The 24214-nt window shown below is 34.7% G+C and overlaps 2 protein-coding genes across 2 annotated transcripts; one reads left to right on the top strand and one right to left on the bottom strand.

The window, feature by feature from the left end:
* Positions 1-1452: 1452 nt before the first annotated feature.
* Positions 1453-2556, top strand: PQBP1 (poly-glutamine tract binding protein 1). The gene has a single exon (XM_034978438.2). It carries the CDS (start codon positions 1635-1637, stop codon positions 2475-2477), a length of 843 nt encoding a protein of 280 aa, XP_034834329.1. The 5' UTR covers positions 1453-1634; the 3' UTR covers positions 2478-2556.
* A 709-nt stretch (positions 2557-3265) lies between these two features.
* Positions 3266-24141, bottom strand: LOC138403532 (cystathionine beta-synthase-like). Its single transcript, XM_069504476.1, has 11 exons — positions 24006-24141; positions 23754-23865; positions 23522-23628; positions 22797-22967; positions 13770-13951; positions 12076-12315; positions 11275-11407; positions 8949-9126; positions 7141-7275; positions 6150-6340; positions 3266-4750 (listed from the first exon to the last, which is right to left on the bottom strand). The coding sequence occupies exons 2-11, from the start codon at positions 23828-23830 to the stop codon at positions 4539-4541; spliced, it is 1626 nt and encodes a 541-aa protein (XP_069360577.1). The 5' UTR covers positions 23831-23865; positions 24006-24141; the 3' UTR covers positions 3266-4538.
* Positions 24142-24214: the final 73 nt, after the last annotated feature.

Here is a 24214-nt window from a genome sequence, read left to right as displayed (position 1 = left end):
CTCAACACTACTGGGCTGGACAATTTCGCTTATGACATTTCAATAAGTTATAAGACTCATTTATATTTTTAGATCTCTCCATTTTAGCTCTTATAAATCAGTACCCTTACTATAAATGCGAAAGTGTGTTTGTACTTTGTTTGTTGGTTTGGCCTTCGATCACGGCGCAACGGTACAACGGATTGACGTGATTTTTTTGCATGGGTATAGATAAAGACCTGGAGAGTGACATAGGTAGCCTACTTTTTATCCCGGAAAATCAAAGAGTTCCCACGGGATTTAAAAAAAACCGGCCAAGTGCGAGTCAGGCTCGCGCAATGAGGGTTCCGTACTACAGTCGTATTTTTTCGACATTTTGCACGATAATTCAAAAACTATGATGTATAAAAATAAATAAAAATCTGTTTTAGAATGTACAGGTTACCTTTCATTATGATACCCCACTTGATATAGTTATCTCACTTCTAAAGTTGAAAATACTAATAATTAGTTCATGACCACAATTTAATTTTTTTTGTGTGATCTAAAGTCTAAACCCTAAATTCACGGTTTTGAGATTTTTCCCCAAATGTCAGCTATAAGATCTATATATAAGATAGAGGTAGATAACTACCTGCCAAATTTCATGATTCTAGGTCAACGGGAAGTACCCTGTAGGTTTCTTGACAGACAGACAACAAAGTGATCCTATAAGGGTTCCGTTTTTCCTTTTGAGGTACGGAACCCAAAAAACCTTATTCCACGCGGACAAAGTCGTGGGCATCAGCTAGTTAAATATTTTTTGAAAATTTAAATCATAGGAAGCTTCGATGTATAGTCCAAAAAGTTTTTTTATTTTTTATTTTTGCCTTCACGCTTCACCCTGAAACTGCAAATCGGATTTGAAGTTTGAACGCAATAGCTAATATTCCGGGTAAATAATATTCTTTTGCATAGTTTTTATCTTGAAAAATTTTATTTTAAATTTACATAAATCTGTATAAAATACGCGAATACGTGTCTTGAAATTAAGAAATTACGTAAAGATCATTGCAAATTAATCTCTTTCCAGTGAATATTAACGAAATCTATGTAGTAATCGTGTTTTCTATTTATAATGTTAATCATTTTAAAATTGTATAAATGTCTATAAATACGTGTCTCCGAAACTTGAAATTACAGATATGTAAAGTGCAAATGAACCTCTTTACACTGAATATTACCGCTATACCTATATAGTATAATATTCGTGAATAAATAGTGGTGAACCTTTCTATAGTGGAGCCCATAATAATAACGCCCACCTAAATCACGATATTTTAAATATTTTAGGGTTTAATTTTTAAATAGAATTTATTAGGGTACCTACCAGAGTAAGAACAAAATCGTAAGTGGAAACACTACGAGCTGACAGTTGACACTTTATAGTGTGCTATCTATGGTTGACACTGACAGTTTGTTCATTGCACCGACCAGAAATAAAAGGTTCTGTTTACGGCTTAGATGAATGATTACCTATCTCTATGGTTTACGGTTGTAGAAAAATAACCTAATTATTAATTGTTCAATATTGAGTTCAATATCTATCAGTAGTTTCACTGTATTTCAATATTAGTAAGTTTACAACATGCTTTTTGCATAAAATATTCGTTATCATGCCACTACCACCTGCTCTGGCCGCACGTCTTGCCAAACGAGGCATATTACAAACGAACTCCACAAATGATGCTACCAATGATACTCCTTTAGTTCAAGCAAACGAAGAGATTATAGCAGAAGATTACGATAATAATCCCGAAGAGGTGAGCCCTAAGGAACACTTTTGGGAAGGTATAGAAGGGGTAAATGTTGACCCGATAAAAGGACATAAGGGTTGTCCAAATAAAAGCAATATCTATCATGAGTGCTCGAAAGTTTGTGTTAAAACATGGAAACAAGGAAAGCTTACGCCTAGCGAGAAGTATTTGGAAAACAAGCGAAAAGTCTTAGAACTGTGGCCGTTGCCGGCGGGCTGGGAGGAAGTGTACGATGAAGGAACTGGTTATTTTTACTTTTGGAACGTCAATAACAATCTAGTCTCGTGGTTGCCGCCGTCGCATCCTCGCGCTGCCCCAGGCGAGAGTGCTGCGCATCTTCGTGAGGAGAGACTCTTGAGAGAGGGAGACGAAAGTGATGAGAGCAGTGAAGCATCAGACCAAGAAGTGCCCCAGCAAAATCATAAAGAGAAACGCCATGAGCGCAGGGAGAAGGAACGGGAAATGGTACACCACAGAGATAAAAAGAAACATAGAGTCAAAGATAATGACTTGGACCCGATGGATCCAGCTTCATACTCTGATATTCCTAGAGGTAGTTGGTCCTCCGGACTTGATGCCCACGCTAAAACGGGTGTCGACACAACTGCATCAGGATCATTGTATCAGATGAGGCCATACCCTGCGCCGGGAGCCATCCTTGCTGCCAATGCCAAGCAGAGTTCTCCACCACCCTCTCCTTAGTGTTGCTTTTCACAGTATAATGGTAATGTACTCTAATTGTTATAAATTATTATGATTAAATAATCTAGATGATTTTAGACTTCTGAATTTCAATTTCACATTTATTTAAGTAAGTAAATAGAATTTTATTGGACTACAGTCACATCCGGGTCCCAAGATTAACCTTAATTGCACAAGTACTATGTGCTAGACTGGTTATTCCAAAAAAATAAAAAACATACAGTTAGTTGAATTGAGTTGAATTGAATTGAGAACCTCCTCCTTTTTTTGAAGTCGGTTAAAAATGCAGGCTGTAACTAGTTTTTGCTTATAACTTGATTTCCAGTGGCATATTCATTTTGTCAGCTTCATAGTACACAATTTTTTTTGAAATAGCCCTTCAAGAGGTATTATTTCCTTGTCCTAGAGCCTTCAGATAGGAATTGATGAACAATCTTCAACAAATTAATAAAGGCTTGCATATTTTGCCCACAACTTCATCTGTGTGGATATATTTAGGACTTTTAAAAAGCCCACAGAAACTCTTTATTAGACCCTCTCCGTTTTTCAGTATAAAAAGTAGGCTATATGTTAATTTAGGGTATAATAAGCTATCCTATCTCCATTCCACATTTCAGCCTAATTGGTTTTGTCACTGATGTGAAGGAGGAACAAAACTAATATCCAAACTTTTACATTTACATCAAGTAATATTATTTGGGTAAGATACCACAACCATGATGATATTTTAAAATATCAAATAAGAATTTTATTGATATGATAAGGTTGTATAAATAAAAGTTCATTGGTTTATTAACCTATTAGTTTATTTATTACAAGGTACATAAGTGTATCATTTAATAACAAACTAGCTTAGTATAATTTAATCATGATCTTTTGATCAGTATTATGTCACTAAGTTAAGTCTGATAATACGGATTTTTTCTTAATACAGACAAATTATCATGTCATTTATTATTATTATTAATGTTGTAGTTTATTATGAGAATAAAGGGAAATGAATTTCCAAAATTAGGTTGCTGTGAAGCATAAGATTATGATCCTAAAATTACCCTGATATATATACATAGTATGGATTTATTATATTTATTATGATACAAAACAATTAAGAAATTTGGGGAAATGTCTATTATTAAATATAAATAAATATCCATTGGAGAAATATCATTTATTACGTAGCTGTCAATTTTTTTTAATTAACTGGGTATATTCTGCATACAGTACCTGGCAGGAAATATTGTACATCGACCTTTAGAAAGAGATAGCAGTTTCATAGTGCGTTGTCTCTATCATTGAGACCAACAGAAAGTCACATAGGTATGAGTGACAGAGATAACACTCTACGGAGCCAAAATCTCTTTCTAAAGATCAATGTACAATATTTATTGCTGGCTACTGTAATTACTGGGCATTATGCTGCCATTAATTATAAGTGACTATAAAATAATTTGTGCTTCAATAGAAAGGTTCAATTGTTTCATGCGAAATAAAGCTCTTGAGTTCTGAGACATAATATTTACCTTCACCACCAGAAATATGTGACTATAAAAAAAATTTATACAACTATCATTATTTAAAAAATGTGTAACAAAGTATATTTTTAAAATACCATAGTTAGGTAGGTTAGGGTAACACATAGAAAAAGGTAAAGTTAAAATATTGTAACTTGAGTTTCGTTTTTGTGTGAGAATTTTACAATAAGCATAGCTTTTATTTTTTTAGCCTGCAGCACTGGGTGTTTGACAAGCATAGTAGTTTAAACCAATTGGTAACATTTTTCAGCATCAGACACACTATGCTAATCCAAACATTTACACAAAAGTAAAGTTTATGTCAAAGCCATATTATCTGGCCTGGCTAGCTGAATTTCTGCACTCGTGTATGATATTCTATACAACTAAGCACTCTGATCTGCAGCAAACGGACTTGCTGCATTCAATGCAATTAATTGAATTTCATTGTGAAAAAATTGAAAATTTTCTTGTACTATGGATGGCCAGGATAAATGTGTGATCAGCAGGTCCTAAAATGTATGGTTGACAATAATTATACATATTTCATTTATACTGGGATGCTAGAATTTGCTTTCACAGCTTGAACGTTATCTGATGAGGATTTTGGGCTCTTCTTACCAGGAGAAGCAACATTTCCATTTTGGATTTTGGCGCTTACAGATTCCGCAGTCGTTGTAGACGGTTGATTGCTACTGATAAATATTAGTAGATCGTCTGATGTGATTGCGCCAATGACTTTCGGAGTGTTTTGTGATGATTCTGCAGAAATATAGGTAGTGGTTTTTATAAGGGAATACACTGAGGGTGAAATCTATAGAGCGCACTCTGACTTTGCTTAGACTTAAGACGGAGTTAAAACGAGACAGAGCTATATCTCTCCCATAATTGTGTATCGTTTTAACTCATTCTTAAGTCTGAGCAAAGTCAACGTGCGCTCTATAGATCTCAGCCTAAAAGTGGGCACAGATCAGGCAAAAACATATAGTCCGTACAAAATGACTCCTCACGCGCCTTTTTAACTCCATGGGTCAATCTGTCATGCCAAAAGTACGATTCGCCTTTAAAATAAGGACTCAAATCGTACTTTTGACATGATATTTGACACAAAGTTAAAATAGCGCGTGAGGAGTTAAATTTTACGCGTTATACATTGGTCTTATGCAAATTTGGTTCTACTCAAATCTCTGAAATTGTTTAGGTATCTTGCGCAAAAAAATAAACAGGGGATATTTAAAAGCCTGCGGATGAAGTTGCAGGCATCAGCTAGTTTTATTACAAGTTACAAGACTATGACCGAAATGGAGGCCTATCACCGACTTTCGAAAGCTACGATCTGATAATCACAGTTATGTACTTCTGAACAGCTCAAACTGTCGATATTGGCCTCATTTTTTGGAAGCCGGTTAAATATAATACATATTATTATGCACAATTTATTATTATAGGCTATAGCGAGAGTATAATATATTTAGTACAGAAGCAGGCATGAAATATTGTACATCAACTATTAGAAAGAGGTTTTGGCTTCGTAGAGCATTGTCTCGGTCACTCATACCTATGTGACGTTTTGTCGGTGTCAACGACTGAGAGAACGCTCTACAATACCGCTATCTCTTTCTAAAAGTCGATGTACAATATTTTTTGCCAGATAATATTGCAACAATTAGGTACGATGTTAGAGAGACACTACTTAATGTTACCTAAAAGCTTTATTAAGTACTAGAATATGATGCCCGTGACTTCTTCCACCTGGATTTAGGTATTCAAAAATCCCGTGAGAATTCTTTGATTTCTCGGGATAAAAAGTAGCCTATGTCCTTTCCCGGGATGTAAGCTAACTCTGTACCAAATTTCTTCAAAATCGGTTCAACTGTTGGGCCTTGCAAAGCTAGCAGACAGACAGACACACTTTCGCATTTATAATATTAGTATGGATATATAAAAAGAAAAGCTGACTGGCCGATCTATCAACGCATAGCTCAAACTATTGAACGGATCGGGCATGTAGATAGCTATTATGACGTAGACATCCACTAAGAAAGGATTTTCGAAAATTCAACCCCTAAAGGGGTAAAATAGGTTTGAAATTTGTGTAGTCCACGGAGACGAAGTCGCGAGCATAAGATTTAGGTATTAGATAAGAACAATGTTGTTATACCTGTTTTAACGACAACGACATAAGGCGCTATGTCCAGCATCCGGGACACAGCGCCAAGTGTGGGGTTGTTCGAAAGATCAACCTTATAAATCTTCTTCACAACCAACTTCTCAAGACCATCCTTACTTGATCCCGGAATATTAGCAAGCCTCTTTCTCGTATTGTCCGCCGTAAATACTCCGGTTAAGCATCTAAAAGAAATGAGCTAAAGTTATACTTGACGATCTTTCTAAATTCTGGTTATTGGCGTATAACGCCACAGCAGAATTGTCCGTAGGTCCGTAGGAGCAGTTCTTCTTACCTACGTAGGCAAAGCCGTAACGTACGAGCCATTTAGTTTTAAGATACGATGCCACGTCGATACATGTGCTTATATACTCGACTCGTACTATAACTATTCCTTTTATAATTGTTCTACTATGGTACAAAAAAAATAGAATATGGCTAATATAAACTGCCCAACGTCTATTCCAACAAACATAGGTACCTATATATCTATAATTTAAGATTTACCCACACTATTATATATTCGTTTTGTGGATTAACATCGAATAAACGCACCTACATATTACTTAATCAGATTCTGTTATATGAAGAAGAAATATTATAACTATGTATGTGTATATAATTAACAGTAAAAGCAAGAACAGCATTCCAAAGCATAATAATTTTGTTTTTAACTAAAATTAAACTGAAAATGTATTGGTGATTAAAAATAAATTGGTTGTTTTGCAATTTTTTTATTGACAACTGTGATTAATTCAAACATTGAGCAGCTTCGTTCAGAATTGGGGATGTACTTGAAACAGGGGTATATTATTATTGGTCTGAGGGCCTACGAACCTACCTGCCACAGGCCTACGAACTACGAAGGACTAAAAACCGTGTAAAAACCTAGAGATGAAAAATATACAAACACAGATAGATAAACGTTTAAAATATTTGAAAAACTATCAAAATAATAAAATTATGAGAAAACGTATATAGGTACCCTTTATTGTCCACGACCGTGACCAGAGGTGATCCACTTTTCCGTAAAGCTGCAATCGCGTCAGAGGGTGAACTGTTTAGTGAGATGCTGACTGTAGTAGGTACCATGTTCTCCAAAAGGGGCTTGTTCCACCACCTATAAGTAGCATGCAATTGATTTTACAGACATCTGCTAGTTGATTTTAAAAAATTCTTCCACCACGTCATTCATATCTCATATTCTTGCTCATATTATTTTATATCTGGTACGTAAATAAATATTTCTTTATGGTCTATCAAACCTATGACACAGAACAGAATACATAATAGATGGTACGTACATGATGAGAATATTATGCCTTATTGATACATATTTTTCCCGAAGAGATTAAATTATTACAAATATTTATAATAATGACTTGATTATTATTTAACCTCGCGATGACCTCATAGTGTCATATTACATGATTGATCGCGAAGAAAATATAATACACTGTATTTAATCTATTGATTTGCCTAATGTAAATGCGCCTACTTGAATGATGAATGCGTTTCATTTGATAAGAATTTATTTTAACGCGCGAAGTAGGTAGTAAGTAGGTAAAAATAGTATCATCATCATCATCATGATCAACCCATCGCCGGCTCACTACAGAGTGGCCACAGTCTACCACGCTGGCCATGTGCGGATTGGTAGACTTCACACACCTTTGAGAACATTATGGAGAACTCAAGCATGCAGGTTTCCTCACGATGTTTTCCTTCAACGGTAAAGCAAGTGATATTTAATTAATTATAACGCACATAACTCCGAAAAGTTAGAGGTGCGTGCCCGGGATCGAACCCCCGACCTCCGATTAAAAATAGTATTTTTTTATTTATTTATTCAGATACAAGTTAGCCCTTGACTGCATTCTCACCTGGTGGTAAGTGATGATGCAGTCTAAGATGATAGCGGGCTAACCTAGAAGGGGTATGGCAGTTTTTATTAAACCCATACCCCTTTGGTTTCTACACGGCATCGTACCGGAACGCTAAATCGCTTGGCGGCACGGCTTTGCCGGTAGGGTGGTAACTAGCCACGGCCGAAACCTCCCACCAGACCAGACCAGAAATTTAGAAATTATAAAATTCCAAACCCCTGCCAGGAATCGAACCCGGGACCTTCCACTATTAAGACCACAGCGCTCACCACTGCGCCAGGGAGGTCGTCAAATATATATAATATAGGGAGTATATAATAATTCAAATGAAAATTGTCTAATACTAGATCCTTCGCAGATGTACAGCAGTACTTTTGCATAAATTTTTTACCGACTTTCAAAAAGGAGGTGGTTCTCAATTTGGCACGTTTTTTATATGTATGCACCTACACCGATTTTTTCGCATTTTCGAACCGATTTGCAATTTTTTTAATCAACAGTAGAAGTTTCCGTGGAGGTCCCATAAAAAATTCTGGATCCAACTCCTTAATCTTGATGCTAAAGGGTACTGCCTGCCTGTTTTCAAGATTCAGGAAATGTTCATAGTGAATTAATATTGTAGGCACCAAGCAACGATGTCATGCTTTGACTCCAAGTCCTAACTCCTCTACCCTGATGATGCAGGGTACATCACTCCTAAACTATAGAGATTCAGGAACTGTTCCTGATGAAACAATATTGTAAATGCCAAGCATAGACTTTATTATTGAATTCCAACTCTTCAATCCTGATGCTACAAGGTACTGCACTCCTAAGCCGTGTGGATTTGGAAAGTTTTGCTGGTGATAGAAATCGTAGACTTCAAGTATTTTCGTTTTTCCAAAAAGTAAAATGCATTTGCCCTTACCACAACTCGTCATTATTAGGGATAGGCTTAAAGTTCCGTGCTTCCATCCACTGGTCCGAAATGAATTTGGTCATGTAGTTGCGGATATTATCCGGCAAAAGAACTACACACTTCTGGCCAGCCTTGAGTTGCTTTGCCGCTTTGATTGCAGCCGACATTACTGCTCCGCTGCTGCCGCCTGAAAGAATAGGATTTGATATTTTGTCCCTATTAATTACATTATCAATACCGCCGCCGCGCCGTGAAGTTTCTATCTAAGCGTGATCCACATCTCCACATTAGGTCTCCGTATGTAACGTAATTATGTAGGTACTTCTTTTTTACATACATAATATCATTGTCCTTATCAACTGATAGACATCCACTGCTAGACATAGGTCTCTTGTAGGGACTTCCACACGCCACGATCTTGCGCGGCCTAAATCCAACGGTTTCCTGCGACTCGTTTGATGTCGTCTGTTCACCTCTGTTCTTTCTGTTCCGTGGTTCACCTAGTGGAGGGTCTTCCATAGTTCCAACGCTGCGCTTTCCGGTGATAAGATACCATTCTAGTACTTTGGGACCCCAACGTCTATCGATTTTTAGAACTAGGTATGTGCCCTACCCAATTGACATCAGCTCTCGGTTACTCTGGTTCTCTTACGGATCTCCTAATTTCTGATTTGAACACGTAGACGGTAGAAAAACTCCAAGCATAGCTTTCTTCATCGCCCGCTGATGATGATTTGTTAGTATGTTATGAAAAATAGTTGTAGAATAGTCTTCCGCAGGGCCTTAATATCATGTCCTTGTTGACGATTTCAGTGGATTAGGATCGGTGTTGATGAATTAGTCATTATGAAGTGTTTTTGTTCCTACTTATTAATGTTTCGATAGATAATCCTAAACTCAAGATTAAGTATGGCCTTGCCCGTTATGTCTACAGATTTTAATGATATATGGCTTAAATGATTAGCTATGCTGGAAGTAACTTTGTTATTTACTAATCGATCGATCGGATCATTATCTGTAATAAACACAACATCATAAGTCCATCAATGATTTCGAAACAAATACGCATTTTACCGTTGTATAAAGTTCCTGTTCCGGTTTAAACAGGGTGTCCTTGATCGGTTAGCTATTAAAAACAAACCGGCTAAGTGCGAGTCAGACTCGCGCACCGAGGGTTCCGTACTCGGGTATTTTTTTCGACATTTTGCGCGATAAATCAAAAAATATTATGCATAAAAATAAATAAAATCCTGTTTTAGAATGTACAGGTAAAGCTTTTTCATATGATACCCCACTTGGTATAGTTATCTAATTTGAAAGTGCTAATTATATTTGTTCATGAACAGTGAACACATTTTAATTTTTTTTGTGATGTAACCACAATTTCACGGTTTTCGGATTTTTTCCTTTACGTGTGCTTTAAGACTCACCTACCTGCCTTCATGGTTCTAGGTCAAAGGAAAATACCCTATAGGTTTTCTTGACAGACATGACAGACAGACAGACAATGAAGTGATCCTATAACTATAAGGGTTCCCTTCTGAGGTACGAACCACTGAAATGATACTGCAGTAAGAAGTTCTAAATCAACTAAAGTTCTAACTGTGGGTATTAACTAATTATAAATTATAGGGACGGCAGAGTGTTTTTGTTTTGAGAAGGTAAATGTGCAAGAATTTTGAAAAATTACGTTAGTATACCCACCATACCAAATCAGTGAGTATTTAACTCCACAGCGGAGTTTGTGTACGCTCTTTTCAGACCTACGGTTTGGAACACTCGTAGCGTTCTCTATTTTTAAGTTTACGTAATAAATTTTTGTAGGTATAGTATTTGTTGCACAGTGGAAGCGTGACAAATGCACCCATGCAGCTAAAATGCTTTATTTCTAATGTTCATTTTACAAAATAAAAGTAGCTATCTATAGTACTTCTATCTAAATCAGTTTTTTTCACCTACATGCTTTCTTATTTTACAAAATCCTGACTGCGTCTTTTAAATTTTATGGATTAAAAAACACTTAAAAACTTAATCAATTAAGCATATGATACGTTCTGTGATGTCATAGATATTCACTATAAATCCGGCTACCATGATTTGTAGAGTTCCGTACCTCAAAAGGAAAAAAGGAACCCGTATCTTATAGGATCACTGCATTGTCCATGTCAAGTCCTTAATTCAGCGAAACTACAGACTATAGAAAGGTGCCTGCGATGCCCATACTTTTACACACAGCTTTTACGCCACTATTGAGTGAGATTCATGTAACTAAGACTATGACCAGGATACTTTGCTATGTCCAAAGCCGAAAAAAGTTGTAGGTATGCGTACTTACCACATAACAAGCCTTCTTCCTTGATAAGCCTTCTTGACATCTGGAGCGCACAGCAGTCGTTTGTCTTGATCCATTTATCTATTACTTTCCTATCAAGAGTACGCGGCAGGAAGTCGTACCCAATTCCTTCCACCTGAAAAGAAACAATTTTGCTCAGAGCTATGTTGCACAATGTTTTCCTGAATTACTTTGCCAAATTGGCTCTTATCGACACACAAAGTTCTTCTTCGTTTTTCTTTCTCCCTTTGTACACTGTAGTCTGTGATCAGCACTGCATAATATTATGTCTTGAAAAAATACCGAGTTTACTTCAAACATATTTCATAGCTTGGTTTGTGTATTTTTATTATGAAACATATAAGGGTTCCAAGTTTTACTACGAAACCCTAAAACCGTTATCAATTCGATTCAACGAATCGGCAATACTTTACATACCTACCTATATTAAAATAAAATTATTGAATTTTTACTGAATAAAAAACATTGCATGTAGATTGTAGGTATGCCATTATTCTTAAGGGCTCAAAGAGCAAAAGTCTACAAAAACGATAAAGTTTATAAACTGACTTACTGATGCCCGCGACTTCGTTCGTGTTGATTTAAGTTTTAAAAAATCCCGCGTTTTTAAATTAACAGAACTAGTGTATATTCACTAGACTCTAGTGGGTATTGTTATATGTTATGTTATAGGTGGTATCTACATTAATGTTTATAGTGAAAGTCATTAAAACAAGTTCCGTTCTTTTCGTAGCGGTAATAGGTATGTTACTTGTCGATCATATTCATAAAAAATAAACTTACCTCGTACATCTGAACATCTGACACATTAAGCTCCTCAGGCTCCGCGAGGATAGAACCAACAGGATCAACGCCCACCACGACACATTTAGGGCAACGCTCCTTAATTTTGTGAGCAACTCCAGAGATTGTTCCACACGTCCCGGCGCCTATGACAACCATGTCGACGTCATCGTCCAGTGACCAGAGGATTTCCTCTGCTGTCCCGTCGTAGTGTGCCAGTGGGTTGCATACATTGTTGTACTGAAGAAAAATGATTATTTCATTTCGAAAATAAGTGCAAGTTTAATAAGTTATTTAGGTTAGATAACTAAATGATTTGTGTCTTCTAATAATTAACTAAAATCACCTTAGTCTACAGACTAGATGTCTGCGTAAAGTACAGAAATCTGTGGGGCTGAGTATATTTGCTTTTATAATGACTTTGGTAGGTACGAAAGAACTTTTAGATTTGCCATTAGACATTGTGTAAAAAGTATAAACACACTTTATTAAATCCAGGCTATACACCTACCATAATTGATGAATTCCTAAATGACTAAGTTATGTTGAAGCAAAAAGCTGAGCTTTTCAGTAATCTACGATTCAGATAAGTGTAATGAATTGTTGCATTGATACTATTGTAACATGATAGTAACTTTTATGATTTGAAAAGAACAACTGCTGATATTTTTGCAGGCTCTTAGTAGAATCCGTATTCCAAACCAGTGCTAGTGGTGGTCAGTCACGTACTCGACATCGATGCGTACACGTACTACCTAGAGACACTAGTTGTCCAGTTGCTACTTACATCAAATAAATTTTTGATTTCACTTTACTGTGATTCTTAGTTAACTTATCATGTTTATAAACTTAGGTGTCCTAAATAATAAATATGACTGTGCTATGCTATGCTAGCTAGGAAACTACCTCGTATAGTCTATTTAATAAACCAATCACGCTTCCTTGAAGTAAATGCTATAACATATCTAATGAAGGTAGATAGGTAGATTAGTAGTCTACTTAGGTTCATTTTCAAGGTCAATTGTTATTTTATGTAAGTAGGTACCTACATAAAATAACAATTGATCGCGAAAACTTAGTTTACATTTGCGCAGTCTATCGTTCTGGAAAATATTCTTCTCTTATCATGTTCAATATTATGTTTATCTATAAATGCAAGCTAGTTTTGACAACGGAAGAGCGACTTACATGCGAGGTTAAATAAATTAACACTTGAATGTGAAGTGGATTACATCTTCAAAACTAACAATGAATCAGGTAAACTGTAAACTACAATAGGTAAAGCTATAAATATTAATACGTCATGTCTTGTTTTTTATTCATTTCGTTGATAAAGATTTAAAAAAAACATTTCGTTTTTATAATGTTGACCTACATCACGGTATCAGCACATAGATGGAATTGGCAGTGGTATCTACCTTACCTTCGTGCCTCAGTGCTGTTTAGCTATTCAGCCGGTGTCTTTTCTTGACCACTCAATAGTTCTACTATTTTTAATTTTAAAGCTTTACAGAGTGGAGAACTTATTAGCTCAGAATTGCTCGACGAAAAATAATTATTTGAGACACTCAAATGAGAATTTCGTATATTATGGGCTATATTTATTTTATTTGCCTTTTCGGCGCGGTTGAAAGAGCAATATGCTTATGTCAATGTACGTACCTACTACTATTGCAGGCTTAAATAAATTTTACCTGGTCCAGCAGAACTGCATTGGGAATTTCTTTGGAAAGTCTTCGTGCAACCAAGAGGTTACCCTCGGGAGAGTCGGACGCAGCTTCCGTTGGTGTTCTAATGATCTCTGCGCCCAAGGCTAACAGCGTGTTCACTTTCTCATCGGACATCTTTTCCGGTAGTACAATAATACATCGGTATCCTAACAAAAATTGCCAAAATCAGGAAGGTAATAGTTTTGATTTGAGAGTCCGGGCGATTTTGGCAGTAAATTCTTATTCTTATGTACCAGCTTTATACCTTAAATTGCCAGATTAAACTTGCACAAAAAAATAGATTTTTTTTATGGAAAAATTATAATGTATAAGTATAATTAGTTAATTATAAGCTGTTATGAGTTTATGACGATGACATTGCATGAATTAAAAATAATATTATTATGCCCAAAAAACCGGCCAAGTGCGAGTCAGACTCGCGCAATGAGGGTTCCGTACTCCAGTCGTATTTTACGACATTTTGCAGGATAATTCAAAAACTATGTTTATAACTATATTTTTATTCAGATACAAGTTAGCCCTTGACTGCAATCTCACCTGGTGGTAAGTGATGATGCAGTCTAAGATGATAGCGGGCTAACCTGGAAGGGGTATGGCAGTTTTTGTTAAACCCATACCCCTTTGGTTTCTACACGGCATCGTACCGGAACGCTAAATCGCTTGGCGGCACGGCTTTGATAGAAATTAATTTATTTCCTTTGCCTTTAAAAATATCTAGTCTATCTAAGCGAATCTATGGTAATAGAGTAAAGAGTTAGTTTAAGATATTTAAGAAAAATAAAGTTGTCTGTGGTCTATTGGACGCCAAGTAAAATGGTTTCATTTTAATGATCCGTAAATTAAAAACTAATATACAATAAAACTCAACATGGTAGCAGACCAGTGGTTCCGATAAACGTAAAAATAAATAATAAAACACCTATACCGTAAAAATAATAAACATAAAACTGTGTAAGAAAAAGTTGTGAGTTGTGAAAACTCGTGAAAACCAAAATGGAGGAAAAAGACGAAATTTCTCGTATACAAAGGCTTACAAATGAAAAAACGTTTACCTTATGGAAATTTCAAATAGATATTCATCTCCGAAGTACTGATTTGTATGAAATCACACTTGATCCGACAGACAAAACGTACACCTCCAAAGAAGAAATAAAAAAAGATGCCCAAGCTAAAAAAATTATCACCAGTACAGTTGACCGTAAACACCTACCATTATTACTATCATGCAGTACTGCATCTCAAATGTATAACAAGCTATGCTTTATCTTCGAAAAGAAAAGTGACCAACAAAAATGTAATACTTTACAAGAATTCTTCCAATATTCTTATAACAAACAACATGATATGACCTTCCATATTAGCTCGCTTGAAAACATAGCATACCAACTGAATTGTCTTGGTGAACAAATAAATGAAAACATGCTCATTTCAAAAATTCTGTCCACATTACCTTGAGATATGTTGTGGCCGTATGGTAATAATTAAATGCGGCAACGGTGAAAGATGTTTATTGAGAGCCGGCTTATGATCTACTCTCGCTTATGGACTAACAATAACAATAAATAAATCTTACATACTATTGTTTAAATCTTATTGCTTAACTACCTAACCTACATAATTTTGCATCACCTCTCTTTCAATCCGATGTGCAGGCAACCTACTTCGATATATTGAGGAGTTGCATTTTTATGTTACAGCTAATATGAACATGCTACGTTTAAACTGTCAATTCGTACATATTACAACTCCCCTGAAAATGTATGCGGTTACCCCTCCCCTTAAAAGAAAAAAAATGTTAGACGCTACATCGAATCAGAAGAAAAGATGATGACAATCACAAAAATAAAATCTAATGCTAAATAAAATTAAATTATGTAAGGAAACATTTTTTTTAGTTACTTCCTGTGCTTAAAGTGCAATTTATCTTATCTCTTACTTCGTATGGGCATACTTTCAACCTTACTTATAAATAGAAAAATCGTAATCTATTAAGTGCAGTCAAGGATTTAACTTTTACAAAAGTTTCGAAAAATCCCATCATATGTAATAAAATAATCTCAAAATAGCATCATAGGTATTAGATATGTATAAGCTGAGGTATCGATTTCACAAATCGACTTCAAAAGATTCTATAACCTATCAAATAGTCGTCATCATAAGTATACAGCTGTCGTTTTAGCATCGTCGTAAGACCTATTATTAAGTAAACATCTCAGGTATTTATATTTCCTGGACAGTCAAAATAAATCTCTCCTAGTCTTCATCTTCCTTTCAAGTTACTTCTTCACATAATACAAATAGATAAACAAATAAACAAATCAACAAACGCGGCGCGTACTCTCTCCTAATAAATATTTAACATAACATGCTTGCAAGCATTTTTCATAAGACTTATAGTCTTCATCAAACTTATTTCTTTCAATAAGTATTTCAATAACATTCAACTTTTCATAAAAATTCTAGGTCTTTCACTAACACCAGCGCGGTAGATAATGATCAAGAGTCTAGACAAATATATAGTTGAATGAGGAGGTACTAAATATGCGCAAAACATCGCGTCCAAATAAATAAATAATAATCATCTTCCTACGTCAGTATGTCTCAATCCCAAAATAAATATTGTATATTTTATACCTATAGCACTTCTACAGCCGAAGGGTGATCAAGCCTTTGGTTTGCAGAGTCCTAATTTGTCAAAGCCGGGTATAGTCTTACATCGTCAAAACTTGCACGAAACTAGACGAAAAACGTCTGTAGGGGAAAAAATTCTCCTTATTTCATATTCATTTCCTTGTATTTGCAAATTACATCTCGAGCAAAACCATTGTCTCGTATAACAATACAAAATGTTCGGGTACGCGTGTGTCGTTGACCACGCGATGACACCGTTATAATTCTCTGAATTATTATAGTTCGATTTTAACACCGAATATTTACGAAAGAAGTAAGTATCTATTTATTCATTTATTAATTATCCATTATTATTTTAAACTATCCTACACACTATATAAAATCTTACAAATAAAGCACGAACGGAATTTATTAGTAGATAGTGGAGCAAGTATTATTTATTTAAAAAAAAAAACCAATATTCTCTTAACCTATACGTACAAAATTAAATTATCTATCCAAAAAAAAATTTCAATTGTTACACATTTTACCTATTTGCCCATTACGAGAGATAAATTGCACTTACTTTAACTGTTAGCGACGCATTTCAATAGTCAATTTCGTGACCGCCGTGTAGTCGCCGTCGTCATCAGGACTGGTTTTGGTCATCAGGTCCGGAGGTCTGGAGTCTGCGCCTCTTCTTTACTGCATCTTAGTGGGCCGGGAAAACCCTGGACTCCTCGAACTGGGCCGGGAATACCCTGGACACCTCCTAGTTGTGGCCGGGATAACCCTGGACGCACGATGATGCTGGGCCGATCAATGAAGCTTGAGATGTCTTCTGTTCATAAGCGATTCATTTTTGGGCTTATTTCTTGATGTTAGTGTTTCTTGATGTTAGTTTTTCTTGATTTTTAATACAGGACGTAGAATTATTTTCTTATTTTTGTTTTAATTGAGTCTTGAATCTTGATATTCTTTAGAAAATTGTGTAGTCTTCTTCTTGATCGGTGCCCAGCCGGTGCACGCACTTAGATTAGGCATGCACCGACTGGCAAGGGTCGCCATGAGATATGTTGTGGCCGTATGGTAATAATTAAATGCGGCAACGGTGAAAGATGTTTATTGAGAGCCGGCTTATGATCTACTCTCGCTTATGGACTAACAATAACAATAAATAAATCTTACATACTATTGTTTAAATCTTATTGCTTAACTACCTAACCTACATAATTTTGCATCACCTCTCTTTCAATCCGATGTGCAGGCAACCTACTTCGATATATTGAGGAGTTGCATTTTTATGTTACAGCTAATATGAACATGCTACGTTTAAACTGTCAATTCGTACATATTACAACCTGAGCAGTACAATAGCTTCATAACAGCATGGGAATCAACTATAACCTCTGACAAAACTATTAACAATTTAATTTCAAGAATATTAGCTGAAGAAAAGCGCTTGTCAAACACGAATAATACTGAAAATGTTGCATTTAAAGCCTATAATAAAAACAATAACAATAGAAAGTTCAAATCTTGCAAATTTTGTCATAAAAATAATCACTTAGAAAAAGACTGCTTTCATAAAAACAAGAAACCTTTTTGCACTGTCTGTAAGAAGAACAATCATCAAGAAAAAGATTGCTTCTGGAAAAAGAAACAAGTATCTTTTCTGGCCGTCAATGAAAATTTCATAATCGATTCAGGCTGTACCAGTCACATGACAAATAACGACTTAATATTACATAATAAAAAACAATGTGAAATAGAAATAAAAACCGCAGAAAAGAATAACACAATAACAGCAAGTAATATAGGCACAATAGAAACTAAAAACTGCAACTTTGATGATGTGCTTTATGTTCCAAAACTTGAAAAAAACTTACTGTCAGTTAATGCTATAACGGAGAAAGACGGAGTTGTCATATTCACAAAAGATAATGTTATTATTAAAAAGGACGATGAAATAATACTACAAGGCGAAAAAAATATTAAAGGTTTATATAACATAAATATCAACACAAATACTGAAGAAAATGTCTTGATTTCATATAAAAAAGAAACAGCTGAAGAGTGGCACCGTAGATATGGCCATCCTGGAAAAGAAACATTGAAAAATATTATTAAATCAGTAAATGGCATAAATATAACAAGTCAGGAAATAGATACACTTACCTCTACTTGTGACATATGTATGAAGGCAAAACAAACAAGAATACCATTTCATACTAGACAAAAATCTGAAAGAAAATTACATACAATACACACAGATGTGTGTGGGCCGATTTCACCCATAACGTGGGATGAAAAGAAATATATATTAACATTTATTGATGACTATACAAATTATACTCAAGTCTATCTATTATCTAATAAAAGTGAAGTATTTATGTATTTAAAACAATACGTTCAAGAAATGGAAAGACACACAAACCAAAAAATCAGCATCATACGCTGCGATGGTGGTGGAGAATATTCTAGTAATAACCTGAAAGAATGGTGTAAAAACAAAGGTATAAAAATAGACTATACAATACCCTACAGTCCACAACTTAACGGCAAAGCTGAACGTTTGAACCGCACCTTGATGGAGAAAGCACGAGCTATGCTATATGAATCTAACCTAGAATTTGAAATGTGGGGCGAAGCTGTACTGTCAGCAACCTACTTGTTAAACAGAACTCCACGAGATAATCAAACACTAACTCCAATAGAAATGTGGTCAAATAAAAAACCAAATGTGACAAATATTCAAATATTCGGTTCAGAAGTCTATACAAAAATATTAAAACCCCTAAAAAAATTAGACGAGAGAAGTGAAAAACTTATAATGATTGGATACGATCCGACTGGATATAGACTCTGGAATTCTGAAAACAGAGAAATAATAATAAGAAGAGATGTCAAATTTGTTCAAAGCAAAAAAGAAGTAAAAAGTAATAACCTAGAAAATGATGAAGATATAGTTGAATTAACTCATAGCTCATTACAAAATAAAGAAAATATGGAAAAAGAAATAGAAGAAGTTATGAATGAAGAAAACACTAAGAACAATGAAACAACACAGACACAAACAGACAATGAAATCCAAAAAATATATGAAGAAGAACCAAAAACAAATGAAGAAGAAATAAATATACCCGATGACATAACAGATACAAATCAGGATGATGACAATACAGAAAGTTCAAAAGGTAAAAGACAACGAAAACCACCGCAAAGATATGAAGATTATGTTATGATTACATATAGTGAAGCAATTAGTGGTAAAGACAAACATAAATGGCAAGAGGCTATTGAAGATGAAAAGAATTCTTTGATTAAAAATGAAGTTTGGAAAATTGTAAGTGAAGAAGAGACTAAAGGAAAAAAGATTCTAAGTAATAAATGGGTATTAAAGATTAAAGATGATGGCACATACAAAGCTCGTCTTGTGATCAGAGGATTTGAGCAAAGAGAGGGAATTGACTATAATGAGATTTTCAGTCCAGTAATAAACAGTAGTCCTTTAAGAATGATTTTAGCAATTGCTGCTCTAAACAATTTAAAAATCAAAACATTTGATATTAAAACTGCATTTTTATATGGCAGATTGGACAATGAAGAAATCTATATGTATCCACCTGAGGGAATGAATATTAACGGTATATGCAAATTAGAGAAAGCCCTGTATGGCATGAAACAAGCTCCTCTTAAGTGGAATAAAACATTTACAAATTATTTGAACAGTCAAGGTTTATTACAACTTAAAACAGAACCATGTATTTTCAAAAATGAGGAAAATTCAATATTTTTAGGCATCCATGTAGATGATGGAATAGTAATTGGGAAAGATGAAAAAGAAATAGACACAATAATAAGAAAAATAGGAAACAGATTTATAACTAAAGTAGATAACAACCCAAAAAAGTACCTTGGTATGGAAATAATACAAAAGGAAGATGAGTTAAACTTAAAACAAGAAAATTTTATAGAAAACCTCTTAAACGATTATAATATGATGGAAACAAAAATATCACAGATACCAATAGAATCGAGTAAAGTAATAGAATCACCAAAGAACACTAAATTTCCTTACAGAGAACTACTCGGAAGTTTAACATACATTTCAAATAAAACTAGACCCGACATAAGTTTTGCTGTTAACTACTGCAGCAGAAAAGTAGAAAACCCAACCGATCAAGATGTACACAATTTGAAACAGATATTGAAATATCTCAAAGGATCTAAAGAGAAAGGTCTTATTTACAAGAAAGAGAAACAAGATATCGAACTAACAGCATATTGTGACTCAGACTATGCTGGAGATTCTGAAACAAGGAGAAGCACAACGGGATATATAATATTCCTGAGCAACTGCCCAGTAACATGGTGCACGAGACGTCAACCTATAGTAGCACTTTCTAGCACTGAGGCTGAATACATTGCCGCAGCTGAATGTTGCAAAGAACTATTATACTTAAAATCAGTGATTCAAGAACTCTTGGACTTAACTAGTGTTAAAGTGACAGTGTTTATAGACAATCAAAGTGCAATTAGACTAATTGAGAATGGAGTTATAAATAGACGTTCCAAACACATAGACGTTCGATTCAAATTTATCCATGAAAAAGTGAAAAACAGTGATCTGATGATAAAATATTGTCCAACTAGTGAACAAACAGCTGACATTTTTACTAAAGTACTAACCAGAATCAAATTTAATTATCATGCTAATAAGATTGTTGTATAAATTAAATTCTGTGTTTAAAATTTAAAAATATTGCTTAAAACTTAATTCAAAGTAGGAATTCTATATAACTTTTGTTTTAATCTAAAATTGTATAACTTTATCTTAAGAATGTTTTAGTAATAAGTAATAACTTAGTAAATGTAGTAACTAAACTAAAAACTATGTATAAGGAAAATAAAACAACTTTTTGTTTATATAATTGTCATTTAATAAATAAGTGAAAAAACCAACATTGTTAAAATTTTGAATAAGTAATTTCTGTGTAACTTAGTATAAAAGAAAAAAATTGTTTTTGTGTTAAAAAAGAAAATTGTGTAAAAGACAAAGGAAACAAAATTAGGGGAGTGTGATAGAAATTAATTTATTTCCTTTGCCTTTAAAAATATCTAGTCTATCTAAGCGAATCTATGGTAATAGAGTAAAGAGTTAGTTTAAGATATTTAAGAAAAATAAAGTTGTCTGTGGTCTATTGGACGCCAAGTAAAATGGTTTCATTTTAATGATCCGTAAATTAAAAACTAATATACAATAAAACTCAACAGGCTTTGCCGGTAGGGTGGTAACTAGCCACGGCCGAAGCCTCCCACCAGACCAGACCAGAAATTTAGAAATTATAAAACTCCAAACCCCTGCCAGGAATCGAACCCGGGACCTCCCACTATTAAGACCACAGCGCTCACCACTGCGCCAGGGAGGTCGTCAAATGATACATAAAAATAAATAAAAATCTGTTTTAGAATGCACAGATGAAGATCTTTCATATGATACCGCACTTGATATAGTTATCTTACTTAGAAAATTGAAAATACTAATTATTAGTTCATGGCCACAAAATTTAATTTTTTTTATGTGATGTAACCACAAATTCACGGTTTTCTGATTTTTCCCCAAATGTCAGCTATAAGATCTACCTACCTGCTAAATTTCATGATTCTAGGTCAACGGGAAGTACCCTGTAGGTTTCTTGGCAGACCGACAGACAGACAGACAGACAACAAAGTGATCCTATAAGGGTTCCGTTTTTCCTTTTGAGGTACGGAACTCTAAAAACGACAACGGCTTATAACCACACTAATATTATAATGGCGAAAGTTTGTATGTGTGTGTGTGTTTATTTATCATTATTATTTACTGGACGGATTTGCCTGAAGTTTGGAATGGAGATAGCTTATACCCTGATTTAACATAATAAAGGCTACTTTTTATTCCGGAAACTCAATGAGTTCCCGCGGAATTAAAAAACATGTATCCACGCGGTTGAAGTTACGGGTATCATCGAGTATAATAATATAATGGATAGGCTAGATGCCTTTTTTAGTTAAAAATATGGTGAGGTGGGCGATAACAGAACTAGGATTGAGGAAAATGTCATAATAACATGTAATTTTAATTGCGATCATTGATAATACTGACGTAACAATATTATGAAGTTTGCAATTTATTACTCCGCCTCGCTGTCCGTCCATAATGTATCTGTCTGTCAGCAGGCTGTATCTCGTGAACCGCAATCGGAAGAGAGTTGAAATTTTCACAGCATAGATTTGTAACAGAGGGCATCTTTGGCTGATTTTTTTATTTTATAAATAAGTTTGTAATATATATATGTTATGTACCTACTTATAATGTAAATATAATAATGACTTTACCTTTAACAGCTGATGCCAAAGCCAAACCTATTCCAGTATTTCCGGAAGTTGGTTCGATAATAACAGATTTTCCAGGAATAAGAACTCCCCGTCTTTCAGCATCTTGGACCATCCTGTATGCAATGCGATCCTTCACTGAACCACCTGGACTTACGAATTCGCATTTTGCATCTGCAACATTTTAGTAATTTTAAATCCTAATCATCTTTCAATAGGTGCCACCTTTATAATAGGGTATTTTACCCTTTCATAAAAAGTGTATTAATTTGATGTCATAAAGTGATAAAATACCAAAACTACCAAAAAATTTGCAAAAAATTTATTCAATCGATAAGTGCAATAAAAATGCATTTAAATTTTGCATTTCAAATTTCGTCGCAAAAACGCTACCTATACCCATCCTTTTAGGTTCATGAGCTGTGATGACGTCACACGGATTTGTAAGCAACAGACGTGTTTTCTTATTAGTGAAATACATTACAACGTCAATCCATGTGACGTCACAGTCGGAATTAACATGGCGGCTACGGTGTCATGCGTTTTGGATATTTGTAGAACAGATAAAAAATTGAAATCTTTAAAATGTATAAAATTCATTATATTATTTTATAAACTGAAATTAACATTTTTCGATTGCTTATTGCGATTTTACTCGCTTGGTGTAAAATACCGTACCTATGTAGTAAATAGGTACCTCAGTATAAAACGAGTCAGAAAATACTTACACATTTGACATTGTACACCTTCCTCCTTAGGTATTTTAGATAGTTTTACCAATGGGGTATCTCCTATCACACTTAATATATTTTCGTAAACTTTTTGTTTTCTATCCCTAAAAAGTTATAGAATTTATATTATTCAATGAATGAAATAAATGAATACTTAAGCATTTCTCATGAGTAAAATACCCATGGTATCCCGACAAAATTAATCAAATAGTATTTTAATGTTCCTTACAGAGGTTTAATTATATGTGGCATTTCCTTGAGGTTAAAGAACTCCGAAGAGTTGCCGTTCGTTGCTCCGTTCTCCATAGTTTCTGATTCCTCTCAAACTTTAATATTTTTTACTAAAAATAGAAGAATTAGAAGTACATATTATATTAATTATGTCAGTTTACCGCTAATATAAATCACGCAGCGTTCAAATGTACGTGAGTTATTCCTATCATTGAACATTCACTAAATTCACTAGTCACGAATGACTTACACATTAATCTCCACGCGCGGCTTGTATTGTACTGTGTTGCGGGGCGACTGGAACCGGTTTATTAAATACAGATTGATAAACGCTCGATGTCTATCGACACGCGACTAGCCGCTAGCGGCGTGGTATTGTGACGACGACTTTTATGAAATGGAGCCGAGCAAGCACAGATGCGACGTCTGGTTGCAACATGCACGTATGGTACAGCGGAA

Source organism: Maniola hyperantus, chromosome 18, assembly GCF_902806685.2.
Source record: "Maniola hyperantus chromosome 18, iAphHyp1.2, whole genome shotgun sequence".
Lineage (NCBI taxonomy): Eukaryota > Metazoa > Arthropoda > Insecta > Lepidoptera > Nymphalidae > Maniola > Maniola hyperantus.
Note: the sequence above shows the minus strand (reverse complement) of the source record. Positions and strands in the feature narration are given on the sequence as shown.